The 26,076-nt window shown below is 55.6% G+C and overlaps 1 protein-coding gene across 1 annotated transcript in view; it reads right to left on the bottom strand.

Annotated features, from left to right (window-relative positions):
* OLFM1 (olfactomedin 1) overlaps positions 1–21,354 on the bottom strand; it is a 34,899-nt gene extending 13,545 nt beyond the window's left edge. The window contains exons 1-5 of the mRNA XM_024252503.3: positions 20,882–21,354; positions 18,667–18,816; positions 13,395–13,550; positions 9,629–9,848; positions 1,284–1,390 (exon numbers count right to left, since the gene is read on the bottom strand). Coding sequence (XP_024108271.1) covers positions 1,284–1,390; positions 9,629–9,848; positions 13,395–13,550; positions 18,667–18,816; positions 20,882–21,031 — 783 coding nt within the window. The 5' untranslated portion in view covers positions 21,032–21,354. The remainder of the gene's footprint in view (positions 1–1,283; positions 1,391–9,628; positions 9,849–13,394; positions 13,551–18,666; positions 18,817–20,881) is intronic.
* Between the last annotated feature and the right edge of the window lie 4,722 nt (positions 21,355–26,076).

The raw sequence follows: 26,076 nt of genomic DNA, 5'->3' as shown, positions 1-26,076 counted from the left end.
AAACAGGACAGAAAAACCTCCCTGACAAACACCCAACACCAATTGTATCCCAGCTCTGCAGTCTGGCCAGCCCCTCCAGATGGGGGCGGGGGCCACTCCCAGGCGAGGCTGGGAGATCAAGACACATGCAACAGGCTCTAGCAAGCCTGCCAGTCCCCTCCCCTCCCCAGCCATCTTCCTGGAAGGAAGGAGTGTGCCAGAGGCAGTGCCGCCCATGTTTTAAATATAAGAGATTTCGTGGAAATGGTGGCAATGGTGACGGAGGGAGGCAAAGAGATCAGAAATCGGAGGGGAGAGGGCTGGGTCCATCCCTTCCATCAAACCCGCTCCAGATAAAGCTTAGAGGATCTCACATTTCAAAGGGCCTTTCTCAGTCGGCCCAGGGCAGAGCTGGGTTGTTTGTTTTTAAGTGTTTATTTTCTAAGTGTCCTGCAAACCCCTGAAGGAAGTGGGGGCTGGGTGAGAAATGCCCACTCTGGCATCCAGAGGTCAGTTTGCAATCAAGGCACAGCGAAGCCCTGATAGCTTCCCTCCCCAAGCGAGAGCCTTCAGAGGGTGCTCGCTTTGGAGGGAGGCTTTAAGCCCACGCTGCCTGTATCCAGGGGTCTGGGGCCCAGGGGCCGAGCGAGGCCAGGCCTCACCATCAGTCAGGCAGCCACCCTCACCTCCCCATTTATCAAAGGGGCTCGAACATAAAACCCAGCTCCCCAGATAAAGGCAAATATGGTGCCTGTTTCTCTCTCCTCTTCTGAGGTTTCATCCAGGGTGGAAAAGCCTGGGAAAAAAGAACATGGCCTCTTTCCTAAATCAAAAGGAACATGAGTCTCCATCAGCCATGAAAGGAATGGCAAATGAAATACAAATGAGATGTCATTAAAACAAGAAAGGCCTAATGAATTCTCTTCCTGAAGCAGATGCAAGGACCGGAAAAGTCAGGGCTGGGTTTTGGCTCCAGAGAAATGGACCTGGGGCACCAGCCCAGCCCAGCCCAGCCCAGCCCAGCCCACCGGGGCCGGGTAGGAGGCCTTGAAGGGGTCTGCAGCCATGTCATGGGAGACCATCACCCTCATGTCACTCCCTGGCCCATGATCCACAACTCTGGATTAGCACAGAGGCTTGGGTCCCTCCCGAAAGTCTTCCAGGAACAAACGCCCCCAGGCACCAAGCTGCCTAATCCACAGGCCCTGGAGGGTGGGCGTGGCTTGTACCCATGTCCGGGGCCCACCAGGCATCCGAGAGCACCCTTGCCCAAATGACCCCCTATGACATAAGGGGACACTCACCCGGTTATCGCCTTCGGGGGCGAGCGGGTCTGTCATCCAGGATCCGAACCTCGAGCCGGAGGTCTTGACAGTCACGGGGTCACTGATGCCCGTCAACTTCCCGCAAGCTGGAAAAGAGCACGCAGGTCAGGAGAGGGAGGGCGGGGGGCCCCGGCCCGCGGTGGTCACCCTGACCCCGACTGCCCAGAGCACACGTGGCATGTGGCGGCTTCTCCTCTTGTTCTCGGGGTCTGGGGTGCCGTGGAAAGCTGCTTATGCCCTTGTTTTCACAGACAACTCCCCCAGTCTCGGAAAAGCCACCTCCTCTCCAAAACAGAGCAGCTGTGGCCAGGACAGCAGGGAAGAGCCATGGGCAGACGGCCGCCCTCCCAGGCTTCACACCTCCTCAGCCTGCTGTACCCGTGGCCTGGGGATGGGGGTGCCGGAGCAGCACCTCTAGGAGAGGGGGTCAGCTTTGCCAAGACTCAATTTTCTTTTCTTGGAAATGGGAACGCAGCGGCTCCACCCCCAAGGGCATTAGAGGTCATGCCCTGACAGCCCAGCCCGCGTGGGGCACAGTTAGGCCCAGTGTGAGACACTGCATCCAGGCAGGCCCTGTCCCACGATGGAGCAGCAACACCACCAGCTGCCCCGGAACTGACCCGGGACAAAGGCCACAGCTGCCTTCCCGCAGGAAGAGCCTGCGCGCTTCTCCCACAGGCGTGAGCCAGTTGCTTCTGCCTGTGGGAGGAGCCCAGGCTGGAGCGCTGGGATTTTGAGCACCAGGGCGGATGGGATCCTGTATGTGACCTCAGCAGCCCTCCCGTTTCACAGAGGACCATGGAGGTGAGGAGGGACACACCCGGCCACCCGGTGATTTGGGCTGAGGCTGGAGCCCCCCACACCCCCGAGGGCTCAGGGCGGCTTCCACACCCACTGCACAAGAACACAACTCCTCCTGCCCGGAGGCCGGCGTGTCTGCACAGCCACGCAGCTCTTCGAGAATGCACGAGCCTCGGCTGCCCTCTGAAGGGCCAAATGCTCCCTGATTCTAATAGGGACCCTGGATGGGAAGTGGGTGGCTTCCCTGCGGAGGGTAGAGGAAGGGCCCCTCTGCCGCAAGCCCCCGCACCCTGCCCTGTCCCTCCCGGCCAAGCCCGCCTGTGACCTCCTAGGTCTGCATGGCACCCTCGGTGGGCTTGCACGAGCACACGAGTTCAGAGGCCATCCATGTGTGGGGGAAGACTGCAGGTGAGTACGCCTGGACCTCGGCTCAGCCAGGGTAATCCCGTAGGCAAGCAGGGTGGGGTGGGCTCCAGGCTGGTCCTCGGGAGGACGTGGCCTGGCCACTCCCATGCTCAGCGCAGGTCTTGGGGTGCTTCCTACTCTCTCCCAACTGGAAGTGGCCTGTTACTGGCATCACACAAGACCAGAAAGATGAACGCTCCCGGCCCCACTGGCGTGGAGGCATCTCCGATTCTGTGGGTCGGCGGGAGAGCATGCATCTGGGCACCAGGAGTTTTCAGAGGGACGAGGAGCCCACTGCCCACAGAAAAAGACTGGGTTTGCCCCCAAATTCCCATCGAGTCGGGCTGCACTGCTCCAAGGCCCTGGCAACCTGGCTCCCAGGCTGCCGCCTCTGCCCCGATTGGAAGAAATGTCACAGCCCTTCCCTCCCTTCCTCCTCCGTGCTTAGTCCCCCATTCCTACTTTCAGGAGGAATTATGTGCTTTCCCAAGTAAATATTGTCCCCTCATGGCTGGAGGCTTCCCAGCAGTGGGGCTGGGTGAGAGGCTGCCAGGGTCTGCTCGGTCGTGGTCCACACGGGCTCTGGGCCAGGCCATGCTCCCCATCCGTGGGAGGAGAAGCAGCAGAAGAAAGGGATGGAGAGGAGATGGCCACAGCTGACCGGCGTTTATGGGGACGAGAAGTAAGAAGATGTGGGGGGTCTGAGAAGTCTCACAAGAGACTCCTCTTCCAGGAGAGCCCGGCCCAGATTTTCACCCCAGTGCAACTCGCTGGCGGAGAGGGGGAGCTCAGGGCAGCTTCACTAAGGCCCTGGAGGAGCAGGAGGCAGGAGCCATGGCTGGGCTCACCCCTCACCCTCCGGCTGCTGGGGGGCCCTGGGCTTTGGGGGAGACATCAGCTCCCTCTGCACTGGGTGGGCGCTGGGAGAAGCCCTTCACAGCCCCTTTCCAGCCCTCCCTGCCGTCCAGAGGCTGGTGTCCCCTAAGACAGTGCTTTGGCCCTGTGAACGTCCCGTGAGGGCTCTCCACGCCGTGGTTCTGTTAGTTGTCCAGAAGGAGAAGCCTAGAGGAGCGGAGGCCCCATGCTGGGTTTCCATCCAGCAGCGCACACGGGCTCTGGCCACTTCAGCCTCCTCAGTCAACACGCTGGGCCTTCTGTGACGCTGGCCCACACTAACGCCCGGAACCACACCCGCGGCAGGCTCATCCCGGTCGCATGACCTCCTGGAAGGAGACCAGGTGTCTGCCCTCCACTTTGCAGGCAGCCGGCAGAGGCCAGAGGCAGCAAGTCAGTGCCGGGCTCCTCTATGCCGCCTGGCCAGAGCCCCGCCCTGCTGGTTCACGCAGCTCTGCTCCAGCTGTCCCTCCACCTGGCGTGCCGGTCCCAGCCCCACCTTCCCACCCACCTTCACTGGCTTGCCCCAAACTGACACCTCTGCCCTAAAGACGTGCCCCTCCTTCACTCTGCCTGGCCTGCCTGTCCTCACTGGAGCCAGAGCCAGCTTCCCACCATACATCTCCTGGAGCTGCCGAGGAATGTCTGGGTCTTACTGCCCCAGGGAAGAAGCTTCCTGCACTCACCCTGTTTCCTCCAAAACTCAGCCTGGGGTTTGTATGGAATGAATGAATGAATGAACGAATGACTCATTGCTCAGAAAAGCCTCCTAAGTCGAAGGCTTCACTCTGTCTCAGTGAAGGAGGGAGGGTGACCCTCTTCCCTGGAGGATGCTGTGTACTCCCTCTCCTCTATAGATGGGCTAATAACGACAGTGCCCCCTCGGAAGGCTGCTGTGAGAATTAGGGCAGGGACCACCAGAGAGCTTTTGGGACAGCACCTGCCACAGAGTCAGAGCTCCACAGAGGTCAGGAGGCATCGCTGGGGATTCAGCCTGAGGATGTGCAGAAAAGGTGAGCCCAGGTGGACGTGGTCTTCACCCCTCCCACTTCATCCCACCCACCCTGGACCTTGCAGTTCTGTTCTCCAGAGGGCGGCTCTGCCCCAGGCCCACCCTGCCCCAGGCCAAGGGCTCCCTCTTCCCTCCTGCATGGGCCCCACTGGCTCAGAGCTGAGCATCACCCTCTCCAGCTCCCTCTTTTAAATGCAAAAGTGACCCCTTGAAATAAGCCTTAAAATCCTGGCTTAGCAAGGGCAGGGCAGGGTGAGGCTGGCTCTGCACCCTGATCTTCCAACTGCTGGCTGCAGGCACAGCTCCCAGGGCCCTTGGGGCTGGAGGCCACCTGCCCTCCTTGAGTCAGGGAGTTATTTTTGGTTCTCCATCCAGACCGCTTCTGCCAAGACCTCAGGAACTGACAGGATCTAAAAAAGCCCATGGCAGAGCCTCAGCGGAATCTTGGCACATCCAGTTCAGGAAAGCGTCCCTCTCCAGTCACGAGCACTCAGGATGCACACACAAGGAGGGAAGAGGAGGGGAGAGGCAGGAGAGGGCTGGCCAGGCTTCCTGCACTGCTGGAGGCTCAGGAAATGGCCCCAATGGGCTCTCTCTCCTAGGAAGGCCTGGGCTTGGAGGGCCGGCATGCTCAGCTGGAGGGGCAGGCCCCCCGAGGGCCCCAGGCGGGCTGAGAAGGCAGAGCGCTGTGCAAGGCCGGGAGCCTGGACAAGCTGATGCCCCTGCGGATGAGACAATCTGCCTCTTGCTATTCGCAGGAGGAGGCCACGTCTGAGCAGCAGCCTGGACGATCTCATAGAACAGGACCGAGGAGATGCCCACTGAGGACCTCAGGCCAGAGGGGTCTCTGGGCAACAACAGAGACAGGCCAGGAGGGCTGAGTGCCCTGAAGCAGGCAGATGGGGTTCCTGTCCTGCTGCCTGTCCTCTGAGCCTATCTTCCTTGGTCCCAGCTTTTATTCCCTGCAATCCGGGAAGACTTAAGCTGGAAGAAGTCTGTAAAGCTGGGAACTTGGACAAACCAATGTCCAAGATGCAGATGAAAGAAGCTGAGAACCATGCAGCATCCCTGCCAGGCCTTGAGATCAGACCCAGGGCCTGGGCTGGGGCGGCCACTGAGAAAAGGGTCACGGCAGACCCTCCTCCTTGCATGGCAGGAAGGGCGGGCCTCCAGGAGACTCTCACCGCCTATCATCTGGAGAACTTCCTGGGAGGAGCCCTGGCCGCCCGGGCCCCACTCAGTCAGTGCTTCTGAGCGGCTTTTTAGATTTTGGTTTATTTCCTGCCCTGTCATTCTAGTGGGTTTTCCTTCAGAATCCACTGGCAAGGGCTTAACTCTCTACCCTTGAATGCACCATGTGTGCCGGTGACAGTGGCTCACTGTCTAGCTCCACTCAGGGCCGGGGGCAGGAGAAGACAGATGCTCTCTCTGCCTGGCTGACCCCTTCTCACATCTTAGGGTCAGGGAACAAGAGGGAGGCTTCAGATTTGTCTCCCCCAGGACAGAGTGTAGGGCATGGTGCCAGAGCCAAGCACCATGCCCTGCGATCCCGAGCTGGGACGGGGGCCTGCAATTGGACTTGCATCAACCTAGATACCCAGGCAGGCCCAGCTCCCAGCGGCTGACAGGGGACTCTGAAGCTGGAGCCAGCGGGCTTTGTTAAGACATGTTCCAGTGAAACAAAAAGACCTGACTGACCCTGAAGCCCAGGCTCTGTCTGTGCTTATGGGTGTCTGGGGGCTTCCTTCTCACCCTTTGGGAAAAAAAAGAAACTAAGGAAGCCTTTAGCATCAGAGTGCCAGGATGGTATATCTGGGAGGAGCCCTTCAAAGCAGCTGGCCCCCTCACCCCTCATTTATAGAGAGGACCACGGAGACCTGAAGCTGACAGGCACATGACATGCCCCGGGAGCTCCATGGGTAGAGCAGCGTCGTGCACTGACCCTCACGCTTCTGGCTTCGCTCAGCTTCGCTGCTGGGGCATCTGACTCTGTGGGCTCCCCTGGAGAGAGGGCCCCACGCCCAGCTCAGGGGACGAGGCCAGGGACACGAGGCAGCACTGCCTCTCCCTTTGCCTGGCAACAAGACTTGCTCCAGGGGAACCGACAAACTGCCTCCCTTCCAGAGGATGCCTGAGAGGAGAGGTTCAGATTCAAGTTTCTGGCTGGGCCATTAGGAAAATCATATAATGCCATCAAAAGAGGGATCTTCAGAATTGGAAACTGAAAGCTGTTGGAGCCCTGGTCCTGTTTTCTCTGTTTCTGAGTATATTCTGGGCTTGTCAGCAACAGTGACTTGAAGAAGGTAGCAGCAAGGAGAGAACTATCAAGAAGACTTTGGGAGAGCCTCTCCTCCAGGCTTACCGCAGGAAGGGAACCCGGACCCTGTTCACTGGACCATGGAACCTGCAGTCACACTTCACACCAGCAGGTGCAGCAGGCACACCAAGAAACTGCGGGGTCCGGGACAGGGGAGGAAACTGCCCGCTACTGGATGCCACATCTCACAGAAGCCCTGACCACCCAAGACGGCCGGCAGCGTGTGCTGGCTCCACCTTGCAGAAGGCCGGTCTCCTCGGCAACCTCCCAGCAAGGGAACAGGCTGCCAGGGTGGTCCTGAGATGGGTACCTATTTGCAAGGTTAAAATGAAGCTAAATTAAGCAGCTGCAGGATATTAATTTGGTGCTTAAGTTACTGAGCTTGAACGAAAGCCTGGGAGGAGGGAGGAGGAAGATCAGCAGCTGCCAAATCTATCTGTGTGTCAATCATCAATCAATCAATCAATCATTTATCTATCTACCTACCTATCCAGTTATCAGTCAGCTATCATCACCTCTCTATCCATCGACCTACCTACCTATCAGCACCTCCTCTGCCAGGCACAGTGCTGAGCTCAGGATCTGAAGGACTTCCATGAATTATCATTCCATGCATTACCCCGGAGCTCAGGGACCCCCTGCACCACTTTACAGACGAGGAGGCAGCTGAAACTCGAGAGGGTAAATGCCTTGGGGGAGTCGCACAGCTATGGAGTGGCATTTACTACCTTACAAAGCTGCCTCCTCTAACGGGGGAGCTCAGTTTGCTGTGTGTCAAGATTAGCTGGGTGCTGGCTACAGGCAGATGCCAGGGCCCCACCTGCAGACGCTCTGATTCAGCAGCTCTGCCTACGTGTCGCAGCCCTTCCAAAGAAAGAATTAAACGCAGAGGTGAAACCAGGCAGCTGCACTCCAAAGGTGGGAAAAAGAGGGCCTCTGGAGGCCTATTAACCCTCTCTCTTTACTCCCAAATCAATGGTGTTAGCAGCCCAAGGACAGCCATGTGATCTCTTTCACAAGAACCAAGATTTTAAGCCGTAAGGTAAACTTACCCAGCTACTAAAAATAGGCCAAGCACAGATGGGAAGGCCAGCTCATCCGGGAGGGGTGGTGCCCCCTCGGAAAGGCCCTTGGCTTCTCACTATTTGCAACTTTTTACTCCAAATCCCCACTTTGCTCCCTTGATTCCTTGATTGGAAAATGTGGAGGTTTTCTCTGGGTTTCTCCGTGATGTGCCCTGTCTATTCCAGGGAGGGAAGACACTGCTCATGGGGAAATACATAACAACAACAAAAAGACCCTGCCACTGGATTCTTCGGAGGCTGAGGGAGACCCCTTAAGTGGGAGTGTTTGGAGGTCCTGGAGAGACGGGCAATGGTGAGGTCACTCAAGGTCATGATGGGTAGCAAGCAGAAGATAGTACCCAAGGGAAATAGTCATATAGCCCCATGATCGTTAATACAGCCCTATCATCATTAACCTATCATCATTGATGATAATACCTATCATCATTAACACTCACACCAACTCCTAGAAAGTCAAACACTCACACCAACTCCTAGAAAGTCAAATTGGGAAGCCATGGTAGAGGCCATCTGGCCCAGACCCCCCTCCAGGGACTGTCTGAGGTCACCCAGCCACTGTCACACCAGGGCTGGGCAGCATGGAGCATGGAGCTGAAAGAATGCTGTTAGCAGCCCCCATGGGACACAGCCAGCATGCACACATCAAAATGGATTAGTTCTCTGACTCCAAGCATTTCTTATTGCCTCTGTTTCAGGACTGGGGAACTTAAAGCTTTGTGCGTTCACTGAGGACACCTAGAACAGCGTTTAAAAATCACCTAAAGTGGGAACCTGGGAAAACAAGGGTTTGGCTGACTCTTTTCTTTCCCCTTGAATATTCTCTCTCTTCACCTGACTAACAACATTAGAGGTTTTTTTTTAAAGTGTTCTTTTTGGATGTTTTAGGTTTATAATAAGGCACTTGGAGTGTGTGTGTGTGGAAGGGAGAGTAGAAATAAAAAGGGAATCAAGTTAGAACATCAGAGAAAGCCTGAGATAAACTTCATAAGGCAAAATCACCCTAAGTTACCCTAAAAAGTAGGTAGTATGGAAACAACCTTTGTGTTATTAAAAAAAAAACAGCTTGGTGAGGATGGATGGCTAATATTTCTTAAGAAAAACTAAAAGTGGAATTGGGATTTGAAATGTGCTATTTAAAAGCAGACTCAGACACTAATGTGTTAATATTTCTCCTAGTAATTAACTGGAAAGTTGGTAAGGTGAATGGGTAATCAATCAGAAATAAGAATCCAAATGGATCGCCCCACACTGGGGGGTCTTTCTTAGGAAACACACCCGAGGAAGGGGCTCATTTGCTCAGACGCTCCTTCCCTTCCAGGCTGTGAGCGGGGGCTCCCTCCCGTGCTGTGAATGGCAGCTCTACTGTGATGTGATTGAATTTTGTTCCCTTTTTTATTCAAACTATGCATGATTCAATATTTCAGGAGCTCCACCAGCCCCCGTTCTCAATCCGGAGGAATCTGAGATGTTATTTCCAGCCCTATTAAACTGGTGTCTTCAATGCACACACACATACGGTACACACACGCACACACAATCCACCAGATGGTATGCTATTTTTTTCCAGATGTGCGACTCAGCGGGGTCTGTGGCCTCTGCACAAGACCCGGCTCTGAACAATGCCCTAGGATGGGTGTGGCCTACACTTCTCCTTTGCTGTCTCTCAAGGTAGCCCTGCCCAGGAGCCCTAATCCAGCCATCACCTCGCGAAGCCAGGCGGGCGCTGTCCACTTCAGCACCACTCCCTAAGCCTGTGCGTGTGCCGGAGGTGGGCAGTGCAGCGCCACGTCCCGCAGGGTACTGGGCCTACCTAGTTTTTGCATGCATGCACGGAGCCTTTCTTCAAGATTGGACACTCTGCTCTGAAGTTCATCGTAGTCATAGGCGCCAATTTCCTCTTGCAGCTCGTTAAGCACTGACGTCAGATTCTGGACCTCCTCTTTAAACTGCAATACCAATTTGGCATCGGCCTTGTACTCTTCCAACACAGGTATCAAAGGCCTAAGTTCATCCATTTTCGCTTTTATCGCCTGCAAGGTTAAAATAAGCTGGTTCAGTGCGATGCATGCAAGAACTCTCACACCCTGCCTTGGCCTGGCTTCTCCCTAGGTGAGGGAAAGTGTGTATATTCCCGCTTTATTTACAGGCTTATTTGTTCTGGTCCAAATGAGTTAGAAGAGCATATTAAACAGTCCTCAGAACACCAACATATTTGGGAAAGGTCTTTATTGTCAGTTTAGAATGCAACATCTTAAGGTTACATGCTTTGAGTCACATACACGAAGTTTTTTTTTTCTTTCTTTTTCAAAAAATGCATTGACAAGGGTTCAAACTATTCATGAAATGCAGCTACAGTCGCATGCAAAGGAGGATCCTGGTTGTATTCAAGGTTCCTTAGTGAAATGGTGCTAAGTATTGGAAAATAATAGTAAAAATGCATGGTGCAAAAAGCTCTCTGGCTCTCTTTCATGGTTACATGGGAGTGGACTGCTTCTTCAGTCACTGCAGCATTGAAAAAACTCTTTTAAGTTAGCCCTGCAAGTAAGAAAATGAAATACTGTTGAAGAACTAGCTCACTAGCCTGCCTGAAACAGACAGCCATCAGGAAACACATATTTGCATGGTCACTTAGAAAAATCCCACTGTAATGCTCGAGTTAGTCAAAACAAACTGCTTTAAGAGTTATTGAGATTCCCTCATCACAATTTCTGTTGGAATTTTTTTAATGCGGTTTAGCACAGTATAGGCAAGCGCTTGCTTTTCTTCCCCCAGAGCCACAGCACCCCAAAATTGGAAACTCGGAGACATGCCTGTGTCAACAACGTTTTTCAAGATGAGCTACCTCCCAGTTGCTGAAGACACCCCCATCATTAGAGGAGTCTGCCGGCCGCAGAGAAGGGAGTGCTGGCTCAGAGACATAAATGCTTTTTGGTTAGACAGGTCAACATCTCTCCCTCCAGAGTAATTCATGATGACCAGCCAGATGCAAGGACAAAATGTCCACCTGCCTCTGATGAGCACAATCAGCTCATTTCACCTCAACAGGATTGGGCCTGCTATTATTTTATTTATAATACAGATTTATAATTTCATTAGCTTGCCATTTCATCTATTTAATGTATCATTTTTAAAAGAGAATTAGTTCTTGCCTCATGCAGGGAGCACATCAAAGAAAAACATTAGCATAAAAAGGACGGGAAGACAGAGACAGAGCACATCAGCAGTTTCCAGTTGGGCGAGGCTGTGTAATTTGACCTGTTCATTTACATCTGGGCTGGATTTCTAATTAAAATGCATGTATACCTTAATTAAGGTGGCATATAACGTTGCAGTCGAATCGTACTGAGATGGAGTCAACTGTGGGCATATCTCTACCTGGCTGCACATCTGTATCTATGACTTTAGGTCAAGCAAACACCAGTTTTAATGTCCAGAGTTACCCGGAGAAGCAGAACACTTCCCACGAGGTGGAAAGGAGGTTGGCATCTCTGTCTTTTTTCCCTGAAAGTCTATGGCGTGCCTTGTCATGGCTAGATTAGGTCAGATGTGAAAAACTGCCCTGAGAGATTCCTGCTCCAGAATGGCTCTCATCAATTCAGCTAATCTTTGGCTAATGTGATTTACCTGCAGCAGCTGCAGAATGACAAGGGCCAATAACGATGTCCCTTCCCAGCTAATATTCGACTTGGCGTGGGCAGCACAGGATCTCAGACCCCTGGCTTCCAAACCACACTGAAGGGGGCTTGGGGGCGAGTGTGTGCTGCTGCCACCACTCAGGCCGCCCCTGTCAAGGTGGCTTCTGCCAAGCCAAGGCCAGTGGTGGCCTCCCTACTGCCAAGGGCAACAGTCCTTTCAAGGCACAGAACAAGCTTTGCTGTGCTTCTCCCTGCCCCAAATGACCATTTCTGTAGGGAAAGGGAGAGCATGAAGGGAAAGCACACCCAGCCTCAGAGGAGGAGGAGAAGGAGAGGGAGGAGGAAGAGGAGGAGAAGAAGGAGAGGGAGGAGGAAAAGGAGGATGAAGAGGATGAGGAGGAAGAGGAGAAGAAGGAGAGGGAGGAGGGAGAGGAGGATGAAGAGGGGGAGGAGGAGGAAGAGGAGGAGAAGGAGAGGGAGGAGGAAGAGGAGGATGAAGAGGGGGAGGAGGAGGAAGAGGAGGAGAAGGAGAGGGAGGAGGAAGAGGAGGATGAAGAGGGAGGAGGAAGAGGAGGATGAAGAGGGAGGAGGAAGAGGAGGATGAAGGGGGGAGGAGGAGGAAGAGAAGGAGAAGGAGAGGGAGGAGGAAGAGGAGGATGAAGAGGAGGAGGAAGAGGAGGATGAAGAGGGAGGAAGAGGAGGATGAAGGGGGGAGGAGGAAGAGGAGGAGAAGGAGGAGAGGGAGGAGGAAGAGGAGGATGAAGAGGGCAAGGAGGAGGGGGGAGGAAGAGGAGAGGGGTAAGGAAAGGAGGAGGAAGGAAGGAGGAAGAGGAAGGGGGGCGATAAGGAGGAGAAAGGGGAAGAAGAAAAGGGAGGGGAGGAATGAGGAGGGGGGAGAGGGGGAAGAGGAGGGGGAGGAGAAGGAAGAGAAGGGAGAGGAGGAGGAAGGGAAGGGGGAGGAAGAGAAAGGAGGAGGGGGAGGGGGATGAGGAGGAGAAAAGGGAGGAAGAGGAGAGAGAGGAAAGGGGAGGCAGAGGGGCAAGGGGGAAGAGGAGAGGGGAGGAAAGGAAGGGGGAGGAGGAGGAAGGGGAAGAACAGGAGGAGGAGCCGGAGGAGGAAGGAAGGGGGAGGAGAAAGGGAGAAAATAGGGGAGAAGGTGAAGAGGAGAAGGAGGATGAGAGGAGGGGGAGGGGAAGGAGGACGAGGAGGAGGAGGGGGGAGGGGGAGAGAAGGAGGAGAGGGGGAGGGGGAGAGGAGGAGGAGAGGGGGAGGGGGAGAGGAGGAGGAGAGGGGGAGGGGGAGAGGAGGAGGAGGGGGGAGGGGAGAGGAGGAGGGGGGAGGGGGAGAGGAGGAGGAGAGGGGGAGGGGAGAGGAGGAGGAGAGGGGGAGGGGAGAGGAGGAGGAGGGGGAGGGGAGAGGAGGAGGAGAGGGGGAGGGGGAGAGGAGGACGAGAGGGGGAGGGGGAGAGGAGGAGGAGGGGGGAGGGGAGAGGAGGAGGAGGGGGGAGGGGGAGAGGAGGAGGAGGGGGGAGGGGGAGAGGAGGAGGAGGGAGGAGGGGGAGAGGAGGAGGAGGAGAGAAGGGAAGGGAAGGGGAAGGAGGAGGAGGAGAAGAAGGAGGGGAAGGAGGAGGAGGAGGAAGAGGAGGGGAAGAGGAGGGAGGGGAAGGAGAAGGAGAGGAGGGAGGGGAGGGGGGAGGAGGAGGAGGAGAGGAAGGAGGGGAAGGAGGAGGAGGAAGAGGAGGGAAAGAGGAGGAGAGGAGGGAGGGGAAGAGGAGGGGAAGGAGGAGGAAGAGGAGGGGAAGCAGGAGGAAGAGGAGGAGGAGAGGAGGGAGGGGAAGAAGGAGGAGAAGGAAGAAGAGAAGGAGGAGAGGAGGGAGGGGAAGGAGGAAGAAGAGGAGGAGGAGGAGGATAAGGGGAGGGAGAGGGGAAGGAACATGCATACCTTAAACTGCCTGGCCAGGTGTTGCTTATGACTCTCCTCCACCTGTTTGAACTTGGACTCCAGTCCTTTCATTTGGTTCTCCATCTTCTCCACGTACTGCAAGTCTCTCTGGGTCCGCCTGTCCAAGACCTCTATGGATTGAGACATGTTCTGCACCTATCAAAAGGGCAACAGGTTCAGCGAAACAGCCGCAGTAGCTGCCAGGCAATCTTCTCTGCCTGCTCGTACCGACATTGCCCTTTCCCACACAGCCAGCACACTGGGAACCAGAAGTGGCCCATGCATTATTTACAAGGTAATCACCAGCATCGCGGACTGTGAGGACCGATAACTCCCCAAACACAGCAAATTGGTTGGGTAAACATTTCCTCTGCCAACCTGTTCTTATCATCAGGGATGCAAATCAGGGGTGCGGGAGACTCAAGTTCCGTTATTGGTTGTAGCTCCAGGCACAGGCTGGGTGATTTCTCTATTTTTTTTTTTTTTTTTTTTTTTGGTGGTGGTGGGTGGGGATTGTTCCTAGTCAACATTAGTTAGGCAAGCATAAACACCAGCAGAGAGGAATGGCACTCTTAGGCTGCCCCGCACCAAGGGATAAATTCTCCTTCCTCCTAAATCTCATTGAATGTCTTGCTGATAAGGTTGATTACTTAAGTGCAGAGTGAAGGAACAAGGGAGCCGCTCTCCCTAACTCTGCATCAAGCTTTTTTCCCTATCTGCTACGCCATCCATCACACCCCACAGTATCATAGGTAGATGACTGCTCTGCAAACATGTACATTCTGAGCATAGAGTCAGGAATCAATCACCCAGCAAATGAAGAATCGCTGTTTTACATCTTTACAGGCAGATCTGAATTGAGTCTAGCCTCAAGATGGAACTTTAATATTCAACAGGATTCCAGGGAGCTTAGAAAAACAGTTTCAGTGCAACCACCTGCCAGTGCATTTTATTTGCAGGAAACTGGCGTGTGCTTCTGTGCAAATGCGTTCAGGGCTGTGGGGAGGCGGGAGGAAGCTGAGGATTGCCGCAGTGGTGTTTGGGTCATTTTCTCAGAATCGAATCCAATTACTAGGGAGGAAGTTACTTCCATGACAGCATGTCTTCACTCCTGACTTTTTTGCTGAATTTGAAAATACTCTCCCTTCTAGGAACAAAACCATTTGGGGATGAGGCTTAGCTTTGCCTGGTCAGTGTGAAAAGAGGACAGTGTGGTTTCTACTTCTTACTACACATCCTCCACCCCGCCAAATAAAGTAAAATATGAGAGAGCAAACCAAGCCTCCTCAGTAGAAGGAAAACAACTATTGCCAATCTCAGCACCCCAAAATGCAAGGAATTTCATATCTTTTTATTAGAAAGTAACACACACAAACTCATCTTGAAATTTTAAGTTTGTAAAGTACACGATGGGGTGGCTTTAGCTCCCTCTCATCCCTTCTCTTCCCTGGGAAATGGAAGCATACTTCTTATACCACCTGCCTGATTCCCTTGCTTGTCTTCCTCTGTCACTTTGAATAACTACAGCACCTTTTTCAAGAAAAGATGTAAAGTTTGTCTATATTCGTCCTTCAAGGCCCAGACCAAATGCCACCTCCTCCAGGGAGGCTTCTCTGATGAACTGAGTTAAAACTAGCTGCAAACTATTTGGAAACAACAACGTCACTTTGTTGGCACAATATCTGCCTAGGAGTGAGCCACACAGCTGTCCCCCCACAGCTTTCTGGACAGGATGCTCATGGGGGGAGTGACACTGGGTCTCATCCACATCTGTAACCCCTGCACAAAGTCCAGTAAATCTAGTGCACAGGAGTGGCCCCTGCAGCCACATGGCCGGAGGAAGCAACAATACAAATGGCGGCGCCAGTCCAGACCCCTCTCTCCATTCCCCTCCTGGCAAAATCCCCAGGAGCCAAGGCCCACAAGTGCCGAGGAAAAGCTGCTGAGCTCATGCTGAGCTCATGCTGGCCTCAGTCAGGAGACCACACACGGTGCCACAGGCTTTTTGCTCCCCAGAGGAAGAATGCTTTTAAAAGATTTCAAAGATTAGACTTTAGATTTAAAAAACAAATTTTGAAGATACCAAGCTATTGAGCTGCCTTAAAACCAAACAATTACTCTCCTATAGTTCTTCTAACCCTGAAGGCACTTTCCTTTCTGGCCATGGACAAGGCACAGGCACAGGTCTGCCTCCAGCTCACAATCAGTCTAGGATTGCAATCACACACCCATCTCCCAACCCTCGGGAAGGCGTTCCTCTGAGCACAGCCCTTCCTCTGAGCACCTTCATTTTCTTGCCTGCAGGATGTGTCTCTGAGGAGCCAACTGGCAGGCTCAGGGTCACAGAACTACGGGATGACAGTCTATCCCACACCCTACCCAACGTGGCAGCAGGCATTAAGAAGCGGGAGGGGGGCCAGCAATGCACGAAGACACACCTGGCCTCAAGATAACTAACAGCTAATAATTACCCATCCTTTCCCATGTTCCAGGCACTGCAGTGAGTCTGCTGTGTTATTTATCTCATTTGATCTTTACAAAACCCCGGGAGATGAATAAATACTATTTTGAGTCCCATTTTACACATAGGGAGACCAAGGCTCAGAGAAGTTAAGCAACTTGCTTACTGTCACTCAGCCAGGAGGCCTGCCAGTTCAAGCTGGACTGGCTCCAAAGCCTACACTCTCAAACCCAGAGCCAAGTGCTTCTTCAAAGAGAACGGAGCTCGTGTCACACGCTTGCCACTATCTGTGTCCCTGCAGTGCTCGACCCTAGCTGCATGGAACTACCTAGTGAGGCTTCCAGGGCTGTACATGCCTGGGTTCCCCACAGGGACCCCAGGGCAACAGAAATCAGAGACTCTGGAGGTGGGGGCCTGGGACTCAGTACCTTGCAGCCTCACCAGGTGAGTTAAAGGTGAAGCCAGGCCACAGAAGCACCGACCTGGCTGGAATATGCTCAACTGTGACCCAGCCCCATCAACAGGGCGCCACTGGGCTGAAGTTTCTGGAGCATCCTGTCCTGCTTCTGCCCATGAAGAGAAGGCAAGAGAAGAAAAGAGAAAGAGGAAAGAAAGAAAATAGCACACAGGCCAGGGTGTGCGGGGGAGCTGAGGACGGAGCAGCACTGCCTCCTGCTAAAATGCACAGTGCATTAAGGAGCAAGGGCCCTCTTTCACAGCAAATAGCTCATGCCCTCTGAAAATAGAGTGCCCGCTATGGTATCAAATGGGGCTTTAAATTTTTAAGCAGTAATGCTGTGGCACACACAGGCAGGAAGGAACATTCCAGGGCCTGCAGTCCCAGGGGCTCTTGGAGCATTCTGGAATCCATTTCCCAACTCTCTGCTGTCCCCGCAAATGCCTCCTCCCTGGGCTCAGGGCTCTGTTCTCCCCTCCTGACTCTCGCCGGCCGCCACAGCCCAGAGGCCCCTCCAAGTGCCGCCTCCCCACTCTAAGCTTCTGAATAATTAAAGGCTCAATTAGGCTTTGGTCTAGTTTGGTGTTAATAAATGTTGGTGGAATCTGTTAAATGCATCTTACTTTAATTTTTTTAAAACGATTTACTCAGGTGGCTAAAGAAAAAAAAATTCTATCCCTTCAAGGTGAGCGTGCTTTACCAGCTAGGCCAGTTGCCCTGGGTACCGTGATGCATCCTTCTTGCCCAAGAAACAAGGGTCCTGTGGCCATTCCAGGCAGGGACTGGGACACAGAACAGGCAGTGACTCAGAGCTTTCAAGGCCCATCAGAGGTGAGTGGGCACTCGAAACCTCTAGCCCACCCTCTCCCTCTCCAAGAAAGGGGACTTGCTTTGTCCAGAGTTTCCTGAGGGTTTGTGGTTCAGCACCAGGGAATGTTGACCCGAATCAGGGCAATGCTGTCCTCTCACCAGGCTGCTCCCACCTTCCCCAACGAGGTGGGCAGTGACAGCACCATCTGTCCCCCCAGCATGGAGCCAGCCCTGAGTCACAGAGGCCCCCCACCCCTCACAGGCCTCCTGCCATACTTCTGAGCTGACGCCCATTCCAGAGAGTCCAAGGCCAGCCTGCAGAAAGAGTCATGGCTTTACTATTGTGTGTGTGAGTGTGTGTGTGTGTGAGACTATGTGTGAGTGTGTGTGTGTGTGTGTGAGTGTGACTGACTGTGTGTGAGTGTGTGTGTGTGTCACTATGTGTGAGTGTGTATGTGTTAGTGTGTGTGTGAGTGTGTGTATGTGTGTGGTGTGACCCCGCTCCCTCAGAGTGGGAAAGTTCCCTGCCCACAGACACTACATGCAAATGCCCCTTTCTTCTGGGGAATCAATGGGTGGAACAGAAGGGCCCACCATTCCTCCTTGTTCCCTTGAACTCTCCTAGGGGGCCCCCAGAACCTAGGTTAACCACAGAATACGGGGTCCTTGGGCAGAATGTGCCAAAAGGCTGGTGGGCTGTGCCCATCAGGAGAAGGCCCCCTGACTAAAGTGGGGAGTGGAGGAGACTGAACCAGGTGACGAGCTCGGCCATGTGGGTCCGAGTGCCCGCTTCCCTACTGACAGCTGTTTGGCTTGGGACAAATAAGTCCACCTCTTAGGAGCCAAATTTCCTCTTCTTGAACTGGAGTGAAAAATCCCACCAACTTCACATGGTTCTTGTGAAGATTAAGTGAAATAATGGATTCAAAATATGTTATGCAAACGACACCCTGCTGTTCCCACGTGGTTCCGAAGGTGACAACATGGACTGCTTTGGCCCCAGGAAGGTATTCATGGTGATGAGCACCTGTCCAGCCACTGGCCAGGTACAACCATTCAAGGGCAGAAAAAAGATCTCATCTCATAAAATCCAAATGGTCATGCATGCCTGGACCCACGGGCGCTCTCCAAGGTAGCTGCTGGGTGACAGCCCCAGCCCTGTGCACACAGATTATGACATCACTCAGAGACGAGCCTTGTGTCCCGTCTCACCATGCCCATGTGACTTCTCAGTGGAGCCTGCAGTGACAGGGAGGCAGGTCTAGTCCTCTCTTCCTGGGCCACCTTTGGAAGTCTCAATCCACCTGTCCGTCCACCCACCCATTCACCCATCCATCCATCCATCCACCCACCCATCCACCCATCCGTCCATCCACCCTTTCACTCATTCACAAATATTTTGAGTGGAGACAAGCCAGGAAAAGAGTCGAAATGGGGCCTGCAAGCTAGTCAAGACTTGGTGCTGGCGTGAGCACACAGGCATGTACACACACACACACAAACTCACACACACACAAACTCACACACACTCTGCGCAGACTCACCTTCTCCAGTAGCTGCCTCAGCTGTTTTGTGCGGGCATCCCGTGAACACATGGTCTGCTGTGGGGCGACCACTGTGCAGATACACCTGCCCTCGCTGTCCTGGGCAGAGCTGTACACCTGCCAGCTCTCCTCAGGGTTGGTGGGCAGCACCTGGAGAGGGGCGGGGCGGGGAGGGAGAGGGAAGGAGAGAAAGGGAGACCATGAGATTGTGTATCAGATCCAACAACCAGGAGAAACTGTCCACATCCACCCCCAAGGAAAAGACACGAGGAAATGGTCCCAAGACATGTTTGACCCAAAGGGAAGAAAGGGTCCCTGGGAACACAGAGGCACAGGTCTCCTGTTAGGGGGCCCAGGGCTGGAAGGATGTCCAAGAGGCAAGATCCTTTACATTCTTAAAATTTAAGTTCAACTCAAGGGATGTCTGGAGTTTGTCATCTGGCCAAATTGATCTGCTGGGTGGATGGGACGGGCAACTGGAGGCCACAGGCTGGACGAGGAGCAAGGCAGGAAAGCAAACGCTGGGTGGCTTGCAGCCGGCACGTATTTCAGAAACAGGATATTCTTCCCGTAAGTCAAGCACAGGTGGCTGGCACCACCAAGCCTCACCTTGTCGTTCCCTGACACTTGCAGACGAAGCACCCACTGTAACAGCCCCAGATCCAGCAGCCTATTCGCCCAGAGCTGTGATGAACCCCGAGCCGCGGCAACCTCCCTGCCGGCAGCGTGGCAGAGACTGACCCAAGAAAACACTAGATTTCCAACTCATTGTGGGCTCCACCCACGAGCCATTTGGTGGATGTCGCCAAATTGCTGGTGACATGCTGTGCAGGGGTCACCCCCAACCTCAGTCCTGAGGTTTGCTCAAAGACCGCCAAGAAACCGGAGCTGCCCATGTCTGGTCTAACCTTGCTGCCCAGCCCCGCCAGGTACCGGGGCGGGCACTCCTAAGCCTACACGCTCCATCCTGCTGCTGGCCCTGCTGTCTCCAAGCACGCTCCCCTCCGGTGGCATCAGGTCATCTCTCTGCTATTTTTAGCATGAAGATGGGGAGGAGAAGTTGGGCGGGGAGAATCTATAGTAGTCATATCTTTAATCTCATTCATTCCCAACCCCAGAAGATCGGGACCGGCAGGCCGGAACAAAGTCATCATGGAGGAATCGCCCTCCGATTCCTGAAGGAGCAGGGGGGGCGGCCTCAAGAGGGGTCTTAGGAGGGAGCCACACCACGGTGCCCTCTTCGCAGAGCACTAAACCTCTGGCAGCAAAAAGAGAGGGGGAGGGAGACTCACGTCCTTCACCTCTCCTTTCAGCCTAAAGGGGCAGTGGTCTGGGGCGCGCCTTTCCGGCGGCGGCCCCTTCCCCGCGCGGCCCTCCGGGTGGCGGTTTCAGCTCAGCCTCGCTCAGCCATCTAAGTCAGCTCTGCCCAGAAGCAGCCCTGGCCACGGTTCCCCTTCCGCTAGGCTCGAGAGGGAGACGCGATTTCAATTTCAGAGGCCAGGAGGGAGGGGTGCGCGCAGAAGACGAAGGCAAAGGCGAGGGGGTGAGCGCCCAAGGGCAGATTACCAGGGGCCCCACCCAAGCCCCTCGGCACCGTCCTCGGAGGAGAAGGAACAAACCCTCCTATGGACTGGGGAGGAAAGGGCGCCTTGGGACTTTGGGAATGCAGGCGCGGGCAGGAGCCCCGGAGCCCACCAGCCGGGGCCCCACTCCCAGCCCGGTCGGGCCAGTCTGGCTTTTACAAACTAGGGCGGGCTCAGAGTCCCTGCTGGACCGAGCCCAGACTAGGGTCTAGCGGCGGCTCCACCCCTCACTCGCTGAGTGTGACCTTGGACAAGTCCCCAAGTCCCCAGCCTTAGTTTCCTAACCTTTTCAATGAGGGGCTCATGATTAGTGACCCAGGACTCCAAGCCTCCAAGAACCCACCAAGCCCCCCCGGCCCCGCGGCGAGGGGCCCAGGCGAAGGAAACGCCGTCCCAGGGGCGCGCGGGCGGAGATGGAGTGGCCCACGCTGGGGGAGTGGGAAGCAGGGTCGCCACCGCTGCGCCGGCCCGCGACGCCTGCCCTTGCCCGCCCTGCTCCCCGCCGCTTCCCTGGGCGACTCGGGTCCCGCGCAGCGCCCGCCCAGACCCGGGCTCCGGACCGAGGTGGGGGGAGGAGGAAGAGGAGGAGGAGGAGGAGGGGCCGCGCCAAGGCGGCCGGCGGGCGCACTTACGCCGGTGCTGCGGTCCAGCGTCCCGCCGCCGGCCGCCGAGAGCTTGGTGGTGTTGAGGCCCACCAGCGAGGGCAGCGTCTGGGACATCCAGTTGGTGATCATGGCCATGGTGCTCAGCACGACCCCGATCTTGAGCAGCGGCACCGACATCGCGCCTCGAGCTGCCTCCAGCGCCCGCTCCGAGCTGGCACCGGCTCCCGCGCCCAGGCGGCCTTCAGGCGGCGGGCACCGCGGCGGGCAGGGGCGCCCGGCTGTGTCCCCGCGCCCCCTCGGCCCGCCGCCGCCCGCCCGCCGCCGCCGCCGCCCCGCGCGCCCCGGCCATCGCCGCGCCTTCCCCGGGCGCCAGGGAAGGTGGCCAGGCGGCCTCTGCCCGCCGCGCCCTGCGCCTCGCGCCGCCCGCCCCGAGCCCTGCCTTGCCCGGCTGCGTCCCTCCGGGCTCCTCCGCCGCCACCGGGAAGCGCCGTCCGGCTCTGAGCGCTGCGCGGGCTGCGCGCGGGGGCCGCGGCCGGGAGGCGGGGCTCGGCCGGGCGGGGCCGACGCAATCCGCCCAGGAAATGGGTGGATTTTTCCTCTTGCTCGGCTCCCCGCCGCCCCCTGGCTGCTGGCAGCGAGGTCTGCAAACTCCAGTCCGCCCGGGAGTTAGGATCAGGGTGACATGAGGAGACGGACGCACCACCACCCTCAGATCATAAAATATCCGGCGGCGGCGCGGGGACTCCAGCTGGCGGCACGGCCCGCGGCCCTCCAGTCCCGGGGCTTCTCCCATCCTCACGCCGGGGCATCCCTCTCGGATCCCCGCAGAGGGACCGCTTCGGGGCAAAGGTTGCCGGCAGAGAGACGGCGCCGTCGTGCCTACTGGGGCCCTTTTCCGCGGTGATTCGAGGGTCCCAGCCAGCCTGGGCCGTCGCCTGAAACCCAGCAGGCAGGGCCGGCTCCGAAAAGCAGCCAGACTCGCGAGGGCCTCCAGCACCAGGGGGGCGTCGGGGCATCGGTGCAGAGTTAAAGGCGCCCCTGCGATCCCTGGGCAGCCGCGGTGCCCTAAGGCCTTGCTTGGGAGGAAGGGAGCCAACTGGCACTCCTGGCACCTGCACAGCAGGGCGGGGGCTGGGGTGGTCCGCCGTGGCCCGCGGTGCCCAGGGAGGGCCCTGGGAGGGTGCACACGCGGCAGGCGCTGCATAAGGTCTGGGGCTCAGGTCTGGACCTCCGGAGCTGAAGGGGCCACGCCCATGAGCGTGGTGTTGGGAAGGTGGGTGTGTAGGGCGGGGACTGGGGTCTGTGGTGGAGGGGTGTGGGTTGGGGGGTGTTCTCACTGGCTCAGGGGTGGCGCTCGAGTCCTGGCGCCCAGGCCCAGAGGCAGGGCAAGTGGCGCACGCTGCCCCTCTTCTCGGCCCTCTGCGGCGACCGCAGCAGGACTCACGCGTGTCAGTCCCACCCGAAGCGCAGGCCTGACTGGGTCAAACACGTTAATAGGGCTTTTGCATTTGCAGAAGGCTTCTAATTGGAGATGAAAGCCGCTTCCTCCGGGGCCTTCCATTAAGCTTTCCCAGCCATTTGGGAAGGAAAGAATCCTCCAGATCACTCACTACACTCTTCTCTGCCTGGGCGAAAATTAATCTCCCTTCCTGGATGGGATTTGAAAGACCCACGCCGGGCCGGAAGGAGCGCGCCTCCCTGGCGCCCGCCTAAGAGGAACAACGCCTTCCTGGGGCTTTTCTCTCCGTGTGCGCAGTCCTCGGCTGTAGAGACTTCAGCTGCAGCCAAGATGATCCTGGCCTGAGTGCTGGGTGTGAGACCCGCTAGTTAAATGAGCCCCTCAGATCTGCTTTTCTGATTAATGCTGTAATCCCAGGCAGCCGGGCTGGGTCGGATGCCAGGAAATTTCAACTGTTGGGGAAGGGCGCCATCTCCCAGTGTAAACTGGGACTGCAGGCCTGGCTCACAGACTGGGCCCAGGCCGAGACACAAGTCCGGTTGGGCTGGCTCTGCCCCCCTCCTCTGGCCATGCATGTTTAACACCGATTCAAGGCCACAAGCCGTGTCTGTCCAGATCACTCACGCCGCTTCCCGCTGCGGAAGGACAAGGACCACTTGTTCTGCGGAAACAAATTCAAATGCAACCCAATCCAATCCACAAAACTCTCAGGCCATCTCAGAAGCCATAGACATTTATTTAACGAAGTACAAGATTAACCTGCACTTGGACTGCTCTAACCTGCACCTGAGCGGCTCCAATCTGCACCTGAGCTGCTCCAACCTGCACCTGCTCCAAACTGTCCTGTCCAGTTTCTAAAATCTGTGATTCAGTGGGCATAATGGTTTTGAAAGGGTCGTCAGATAAGGCTTGAGTAAGTGTAATTTGATTTAGAAGGCCATGGAGCATTCCAGAAGTAAAGTATGGATTGTTGAAGAATAAAGGCATTTGGATTAGAGGATCCATGGCACCAGCCAATACCAAGTGTTCCTAAAGAGGACTTTCAATCCCAATTTCTTCACGACTTCTCTTAAAGCAAGGGCTCATTACACCTGCAGCTCTGAACAATCATACGAATACTGACGGGGCAGGTGCTGCGCCCCTGGTGGCACTGGGGCTTTGCCATACCTGGCACCCAATCCTTACTGAAGTGCATGGTGTGGTGGCATTGACTCCACTGTATAGATGAGGAGTCTCAGGCCTAGAAAGATGATAAGACCTGTCCAAATTCATATGGTGACAGCCTATTTCCAGGGCTAAGCCCACACACATGGTAGCATCCTCGTCTTATAAAGGTCATGGCCATAGTTAAATCTCATGAGCCCCAGAAGTGGCATGAGTTGCATGGCATGAGCTGCATGGCCACAGCAGCCCTGGCCGTCCGCACAGTTCCACGAGCTACAGAGGCCGCCTGACGACATTTCATGGGCCCTTGCCTCCCATGCTCGTGGGAAGGACAGGAGGCTGTCTGCCCTTTTCTGAGTCCTGGCACAAGCCTGCACCAGCCTCCCTGTCATGACACGTTAGACCAGCCCCATCTCTATCCTCATGCCAGCCCCTTACAGGCCTTGACCTTGGTGGACTCTGTACAAATTCATCAACTCACATAAAAACAAGCACAACCCCTCCGCATCTCCCGGCTTCAGAGCTCAGAAGACGCACGTGTGAGAGGGTGCTCCTGCCCAGCTTGCTGTAGACCTTACAAGAGGCGGACACACGTGGGCTATTGGAGAATCACCTCGGGAAGCCCTAGGACAGCCACATGGTGAGCTGAGAGGGCACAGACAACACCAACACCCACAGTCAGACGACCACCGACACCCACAGTCAGAACAGTGAGGTCCACAGGATGCAAACCTACTCAGGTCCCAGAGCCAGGAGTGGCTGCTTGGAGGGAAGCAGGTCTCTGGGCCACTTCCCGATGCTCCTTGGCAAAGGACGCCCTCAAGGGACAAAGTTTGGATGCCCAGTTGCTGTTTAAAAATACGCATACTGTCCTCAGGCTATTGGCAAATAGCTTGAAGGGAAACGAGGGGAGGGGAGGAAGAAAGCGAGGGAGAAGGGGAGAAGAAGAGAGAGAGAGAGAGACAAAGACAGAGAGACAGAAAGACAAAGAAACAGAGAGGAGACAGAGAGGAAGACAAAGAAATGGAGAGAGAGACAGAGAGAGAGGAGAGAGAAGAGAGGAGAAACAGAGAGAGGAGAGACAGAGAGAAGAGAGACAGAGAGAGGAGAGACAGAGAGAAGAGAGACAGAGAGAGGAGAGACAGAGAGAGGAGAGATAATAGAGACAGAGAGGAGTGAGAGAGAAGAGACAGAGGGAGAGAGGAGAGACAGAGAGAGAGAGAGATGAGAGACAGAGAGAGAGAGAAGAGAGACAGAGAGACAGAGAGAGAGGAGAGACACAGAGAGAGGTCCCACATGGAGCCACCTCTACTTTTTCTACGTTGTATGTACCTTTTTCCTTCCCTTTCTGGCTGGAACATTCCAGGAGCAAGGAAAGGACCCGACCTCAAGCCAGGCAGCATGGGAGGAGCCACAGGTCCCCTGAGCACTCCCTCTCCGCAGCCACAGAAGACCAGCATGGGTCTTCTGAGCCAAGTGTCCCCTGCACTGCCCTCCTCTGAGGCCTCTGGGTTCACACATGGGTGGAGGCGTAACTGCTCCTCACCCCCTTCCCTGGAGAGGATTTCCATCCTGGCCTGGCTCCCTGTGCCTGGCAGCACCTCCCATAAGCCGACAGTCTCCCAAACACCACCCGCATCAGGCATGGCTGTGTGACCTGCAATTTTGGCCCCGGGAGGGAGAACGGCTAAGGGCCACGACTGAGCAGCTTTCAGAGACAAATGTCTCAGTCACACCCTGGCTCTCTGTCTCTGTCATGAGGAAAACAGGTCCAGAGAGGGCCCCTCCCTTGCCCAGGGCCCTCAAATGAGAGGACATGTGAGCCAGAGGTGCCCCCAGGCAGCCTGTGCTCTGTGCACACCGTTGCCATCATGAGCCACTGTGCTTGGGGTTTGTGAGCACAGCTGGCCTGAGCTGCCGACCCAGGAGATTCAACTTCCTCCGAGATATCGTCCTTCCCCCTTTCCCTCAGTGTCAGCTGTTCAAGTCCCCCAGTGACAGTGACGGGGAGCTACTTGCCCTGGGGAGAGCATCCCACAGACCCATGTCTGTCACTGGGGGACGTTTCCTCCATTCAGCAGGCGGCCTTGTGTTCATCTCTTCAGTCCTAGTTCCTTGTCCATCCAGAGAGCTGACTTGTCCACAGCCCCCGTCCCCCCAGACTCTTCGTGCACCCTCCGTACTCTCCCTGGCAGGTTCCATGCCTCTTTCATGGATATCGTCTCAGTCTGGCCACAGCCAGGCCAAGGGAAGCCACAGCTCTGTATTCCCTTAGTTGCCAAATGGAAAAGAGGCCAATTCTGGGAGTGGTACTTTGAAGAACAGGGACAAGATAATTCAGCAGACACGTCACCCTCTGGGCTGAATGCACGTTTTTAGGGACCCCACAAACATAATCATTTTCTACTTCCCAGGTGAAGAAACTCACTGTAACTAATTGGGAAAGGCAGCCTGGTTTCTGTGGAATCAGTCATTGATCCTGACATGAATTCAAAGGTGACATCATGATGAGAAACATCAAAGAGTCAATCCCAGGGTCCAGCTGGGAATGTGGAAAATGCCCCAGGTGGCACCATTTGCTTACAGCCAAGGATTTGGT

Source organism: Pongo abelii, chromosome 13 (genome assembly GCF_028885655.2).
Source record: "Pongo abelii isolate AG06213 chromosome 13, NHGRI_mPonAbe1-v2.0_pri, whole genome shotgun sequence".
NCBI classification, from domain to species: domain Eukaryota; kingdom Metazoa; phylum Chordata; class Mammalia; order Primates; family Hominidae; genus Pongo; species Pongo abelii.
Note: the sequence above shows the minus strand (reverse complement) of the source record. Positions and strands in the feature narration are given on the sequence as shown.